The 6,094-nt window shown below is 40.4% G+C and overlaps 1 protein-coding gene across 2 annotated transcripts; it reads left to right on the plus strand.

The window, feature by feature from the left end:
* Window positions 1-286: 286 nt before the first annotated feature.
* NUDT7 (nudix hydrolase 7) lies at window positions 287-5,657 on the plus strand. 2 transcript variants are annotated; one of them, XM_032195746.1, is made up of 5 exons: window positions 287-343; window positions 530-683; window positions 900-1,058; window positions 2,084-2,155; window positions 4,315-5,657. In XM_032195746.1, the coding sequence occupies exons 1-5, from the start codon at window positions 306-308 to the stop codon at window positions 4,450-4,452; spliced, it is 561 nt and encodes a 186-aa protein (XP_032051637.1). In that variant the 5' UTR covers window positions 287-305; the 3' UTR covers window positions 4,453-5,657. The 2 variants fall into 2 exon arrangements, with proteins under 2 accessions (XP_032051637.1, XP_032051636.1); XM_032195745.1 differs by lacking the exon at window positions 4,315-5,657 and having other exon boundaries at window positions 2,084-2,820.
* Window positions 5,658-6,094: the final 437 nt, after the last annotated feature.

Raw genomic sequence — 6,094 nt, forward strand, 5'->3', positions numbered from 1 at the left:
GGAGCGTACGCGTGTCAGCTGCCTGTGCCCGGGGCAGTACAAGGCTGGGAAGTTGTCGTCGACCGCCCGGGGCCCTCTCCTTGGCCGCAGCCGCCCGGCCGAGCCCTCCCATCAGCGCCCCCCTCAGGCCACAAAATGGCCGCCTGTCCCTGAGGTATCCCCGATTTGCCGCTCGGCGCGCCCTCCACCAATCAGAAGGAGGAGCCCGGCGGGCGCGCGCGCTGATTGGAGGGAGTGGCCGTCGGTCAGTGGGTAAGGGCGGGGAGAAGGCAAGGGAAAAGGCCGCTCTCGGGGGGGCAGGCAAAATGGCGGCCGCGGAGCGGGAGGCGGAGGCAAAGGGGAGGTAGCGGCCCTCCACGGCCCGGCCCCGGCGCGGGGGATGCTGCAGCCCGAAGGAGGGAAGGAGGGGAGCCGCGGGCTGAGGGGGGCTCCCTGGGCCGGATGAGAAGGGAAGGTGCCGGCTGCGAGGCGGTGGCGCAACCTCCGGGCTTGCCCCGGGGCGCCGCAGCGTGTGTGTGTTTGCTTCCAGAGAATGCTCGAAGGAGGAGGCGAGGCGCCGCCTGAGGGAGCTGGACGTGGCCGACAAGTTCTCCCGCTTGCCACTACCCAAAGCCTCGGTGCTGCTGCCGCTGGTGGTGCGGGCCGGGCGGCTGTGCTTGCTGCTCACCCTGCGGGCCCCGCAGGTGCGTGTCCGTGCTCTGCGCTCCATGTAGGTGGGAGGCACCCATGGGTGCCCTGGGGACAGCCCCGGTCGGTGGAGTGGTAGCAGATGGCTTCCAGGTCAGAAAAGGACGGGGTTATGCTGTCTGTTGTGGCTTAAGAGAGAAAACGGAATGGTAAGCAGTTCTTAGATGAAACAAACTGGTTATATTTAACAGTCGTATTCCTTTAAATTCTAGCTGAGAAGATCACCAGGGGAAGTGTGTTTTCCAGGAGGTAAAAGTGAAGAAAACGATAAAGATGAAATTGATACTGCTCTCCGAGAAGCCAAGGAAGAAGTGGGACTCCCGCCAGAGAAGGTGGAAGTCATCTGTAGGCTTGTGCCTGGAATCGATAAAGTAAGCAAAAAGCTGTTTAAGTCAGCGTATCATTGGAAAGTAAGCTTAGGGTACTTTGCTTTTGTAAGGTTGATAATGACCTTTTCAAACCTGTAACTAAGTAACTGCTGCTGCTTAAAGTACACAGCCTTTGTAGCCAGCAGAGGAGGGGGAGAGATTTTTGCTCTCTGGCATTTGTCAGGTCATGTTTGCTCCTGTGTGGACTCCAAACGTGAATCCCAGAAAGACACTGGCAAACTGGTGAGAGTATAGCAAAGAGCAGTGGAGGTGCTAGAAGGGGCTGGAGCAAACAGAATAGGAAGAAAGGCTGAGAGAAGTGGGTTTGCTCAGCTTCAAGTTGGTGGAGAATGCAGTTGCTGTCTCTAACAGTTACAAAGATGATCCTAGAGTCGCCTTGAGGCAATGGGCACAAGGAGCAACAAATGACATTTAAATTAGATGCAAAGGAAACATTGTTCACCATGAGGTTATCCGAACAGTGGAACAGATTGCCCTGATAGGCTTTATAATCTCTGTTTTAGGAGATATGTCTTAGGAGAACTCATCCAGACAAGGCCCTAAGCAGCTTGATATAACATCAAAACTATCTGGTTCAACATCCTCTTCAAAGCAGGATTAATTTAGGCTGAAAGGGACCTTTTCAGGTTATGTAGACTGTGATTCTCTATTGTATGGAAATCTAGCAAGGAGACTTGTATTCTGCAGTTGTCATTGGAGTATAAGTCATTGTAAATGAATGGGTTGCCAATTGCAGTAGCAATATTCAGTGTTGGTGGAACCAGTTTTCTGGTACTGCAGAGTGGATATTGTTTCAAAAGACTTCATTTTTGTTCTTCAGGTAAGTTTCTCTTTGTAGCTTCAATTTAGCAACTTCAGGGACTAAATTGCATTCCAGTTAAAAATGTTTCAAAAGTTTCCTGTGCTCATTTTGTAACATTTGAAACTTTTTAAAATAAAGAACTTTTGCTTGGTACATACTGAGTGTGTTTTCTGTTGTGTGTTTTTTGTTGTTGTTGTTCTTTCAGATGAATCACTTGGTAACACCAGTTGTAGGATTTATAGAGGATACATTCCAGGCCACTCCTAATCCAGATGAAGTGAGTGATGTTTTTGTCATGCCATTGGAGTATTTCATCAGGCCCTTAAATTACATGGCCTTGCCTTATAAAACCTCATCTGGTTACTTAACCTGGATGCACTGCTTTACATATCATGACCATGAACGCAATAAGTCATTCAAAATATGGGGACTTACTGCACATTTTGCTGTATTTCTTGCTCTTGTAGTTTTTAGAACAAAACCTACCTTTGAGGTTGATTATGATCTTGACAACTTAATTTCATCTGCTGAGAGTAAGTTCATGAATTTATATGCATCTGTAAATGAAAAGAAGAAAAGTAATCTATGATGAACTAGCGTGGCAATTAATCTGTACTGAAGGAGGAAAAGGACTTTGGTTTATTCTCTTTGTAGCAATTATGTGATTGAATTTCACATTTGCATTTATGCCGAATTGGGAACATACTAAAGTTTAAGTTGTCAAACCCTAACTGGATTCATATAATTATATCTATTTTGGAATTGTCAAATGCGCACAGTATTTTTAATGGACTTAGCATACGGATTTGGAAGGTCTAGTTTAATTACTGCCTTTGCCTGTGATCCAAGACTGACTTTCTGTTTTACCATTCTATTTAATGAGATAACACTTTTTTATAATATTTCTGTTTGAATTCAAATAAAAACTTTCTGGTGTGTGTCTGTTGCTGTGTGATATACTATATATGGGTAACATAACTTATACAGTCTTGTTTGGTATCTTTACAAGTAAGTGTAAGTGAAAGTGATTTTGTATCACTTAAAAATGCGTAACAAAACTTTAAAAGGTGGCAGGTACTTTCATGATTTATTTGGTTTGATTGGGGTTGTGGAGGTAAGGAGAAAGATTTAATGAACTCAGTATTTCTCAAGGAAGTTTTCTAGGCTATGAAAAGCTTGGTGTACAGACAATGGTACAGAACTTTCTTCCACAGCAACCAGTTAGCATCACTCACTCAGCTACTAGAAGAAGTTGTCTTAAGAAGAAAAGAGTGGCATTCAGTAGTCATGAAAACTAAAATGAAAACAGAACTAACATTTGTAGTTGAATCTTTACCAGTAACCCTGGCAGTTTCAGATGAGTGGTGTGTTTTGCATTGTGAATCTTTGTTTCCTCATTGCTAGTGACCTAGAGGCTTATTCATGGTAGTCATGATACTGTTGACAAAGTGTTAAATTTTTAAAAGCATTATTGATTTTGGCTGGATTTGAGATGTAGCTTGGAAATAAATGGGCTACCATTCTTTATTACATGCTGATCTTTGACTAATGGGTAAAATCCCTGTAGAAGTAGTAGCCACACTTAGGAAGAACACTTTTCTTTTATTTCTCACTATAGTGAATTTCAGCTGTGAAATTGTTTTAAACATTTTTTTTTAAAAAGTTCATCGTTATTTGTACCCTCAGTGGTTTCTCATTGCTAGTATATGCAGGAAAAGTAACTAATTAAAATAAGAACATTGTTAATTAAAATGGAGCAAGCTAATCGGACCTTTAATTATTAAACAAAACAGGTACCAAGAGACAGAATTACTAAATTACCATCCTCCTCTGTTCCCAGCAGACTTTGTATTTCATCTCCCAATGAAACCTGGCACAGAAATTGTACAAATCGTACGAATTCAGACCTCATTTTTTTCTCTTCCCTGAAACATTAATGAAACAGTGTGTGGAACTAAGGGCAAGAACAACAGTTACAGCTGTTCAGACTTCCAGCAAATGGAAGTCCTGTTGATATTTGGTACCAGATCAACCATTTGAGCTAATTGAAAAATGAGCTTGTAGAGGTCCAAACAACCAAACATCCTTGAATGATTTGCAGGAAAGCCACTGGGGTCTCATGCTTTGTTTTGCTGCCTACATAATTTTACTGACATTAGTTTTGAAATCTGGGAAGTTCTTAACTAAAAAATAAAATTGACTCCTTAGAGGCCACTCTGGCAATTGAGCGCCCAAACAACTTCACAAAAAGAATAGAAAGTAAGCTAAACTGATGGTTATTACAATTGCAATTCCTCAAGTCACCCTTCTAATTGGAGATTTTTTCCTTGGGTACTCCAAATAAAATTCTGGCGTGGTTCTTGAAGCAGAAATAAGAGGGTGACTATGCAATCCTTGTAACTAATCCATGTCCCATTCATACCCTCTTTCCTTTAGGAGGTGGGGAGTGGAGAGCATCCCAAGTTGAGCATCATAAAGTCTGTGATTCAGGCATTTCTCAAGATACTACCTCTCAAGTACGAAAACAAAGTATGTCTCTCTACCTCATCCTGGCTGAGTGCTCAGTGTAGCTGAATACCACATTAAAGGGCTGTTGCATCTACTGTGCACCTAATGTTTATAAAGGAGAGTATGACTGCTTAGTGTGAGATCAAACTAATGAAAAGGTAGATTCTCAGGGGAGATCAATCTTTCATGAGGCCTGGGGCTGCAGGAAAGATGTACAAACTGAAAAGGGAAAAGATCTAGCAAGTACATTGTTCTGAGAATTTCCTAGTAGAAAATGCTCTACTCTGCTTTGAAATAGTTCACAGCCCAGGGCAATTAATTCTCCATTGTATTATAAACAAAATTTTAAGCACCTTGAAAAGCAGGGCCTTTATTTTCCTGTGGACCAAGAGCCTTGCAGTTCAATGCTGCAGTGTTAGAATGCTTAAGTTCCCTTTCAAATTTGCCTTTATAGCATGTAATAAAGCACTTTTCAAGAGCTCCGTGTCCCATTGTTCTGCCTAATTGGTCTTGTATTATAGCTGAAAATTATTAAAACAGATATGTATCTACTTCCAGTTTGAATGTAGTGTTTAAAGGACTCCTTATTTTGAATTACTGATTGCAAATGCATTTGTCTTGTTTAAGTATGGTATGTTAATATAGCTTCCAATCTGAAAAGGTGTTTTATATGTATATATTTACTCTCTGTGCTTATTCTCATAAGCAAATAACTAAGGTCATTGCTCAATTGAAAAAAAAAGATGTTAAAAATATATTCCAGAGCACACGTTCTAATTATGGATAAGTAATGCTAGCATGACAGTAAAATGAGTGCAAAGGCTTGTATCAGAACAAGAAAATTACTGATGAAAAAATAAAAATACATAGATACAGTTTAATGAGTTGTTAGTCATTCTTTTAGTTGACATGCAGTGATTCAGCATTTAACATTTCTGTATAAGTTTGAGTACTCAAATAATCAGACTTTTGATATTTGACTTCTATGTGAACAGTTAAGATTTATATATACTTGATATGTAAATTGGTATTTAACAATTACAGCCATAATGAAGAACTTCTAATCCAAATGACTTAAGGGATAAATACATATATTAGGTTACATTATTTCTGTGTGAAGAAAAACAAAATGTTTGAGATGCAGTTTAATTAAAATGCCTGTAATTTACATTGCTGGAGTTCATACCTGGTTAAGACAGTTACACTTAGATGCGAATGTAACTATTAAAGAAAGATTCCTTATATTCAGTGTATGCCTAAATTATATAAATAGAAACAACAGAAAATCTGGAAGTGGTTGTTTTTCAATAAAAGCTCGTGTGAGTGCTTACGTGTCAATATCTATGTGAGATACCTACAGTGCTTCTTCTTTTTAGTGGGTTGCCATAGCAATGCAGCTTTCACAACAGTACATGTTAAACCATCTCCAGTTGGAAAAAAAGAAACAAATCATAGTAAAAAGGGTCATTAGGTAATTCTTTATTCCCTCTAATTTTATTACTTCCCAAAATCTAATCTAAGAAATGGGAAAGATAGAAAAGGAAATCACATTTGTTCCTGATTCCTTGCTGAAGCTACAGTTTTGTAGCCAGAATGTTCACTTTGTGTATGAGATCCTGAGTTTCAACATAAGTTTCTGTATTTTATGGACTAAAATTGACAACTAAATAGTAAAAGGAATGTTCTATTATGATAATTAGACTTACTG

Source organism: Aythya fuligula, chromosome 12 (assembly GCF_009819795.1).
Source record: "Aythya fuligula isolate bAytFul2 chromosome 12, bAytFul2.pri, whole genome shotgun sequence".
NCBI classification, from domain to species: domain Eukaryota; kingdom Metazoa; phylum Chordata; class Aves; order Anseriformes; family Anatidae; genus Aythya; species Aythya fuligula.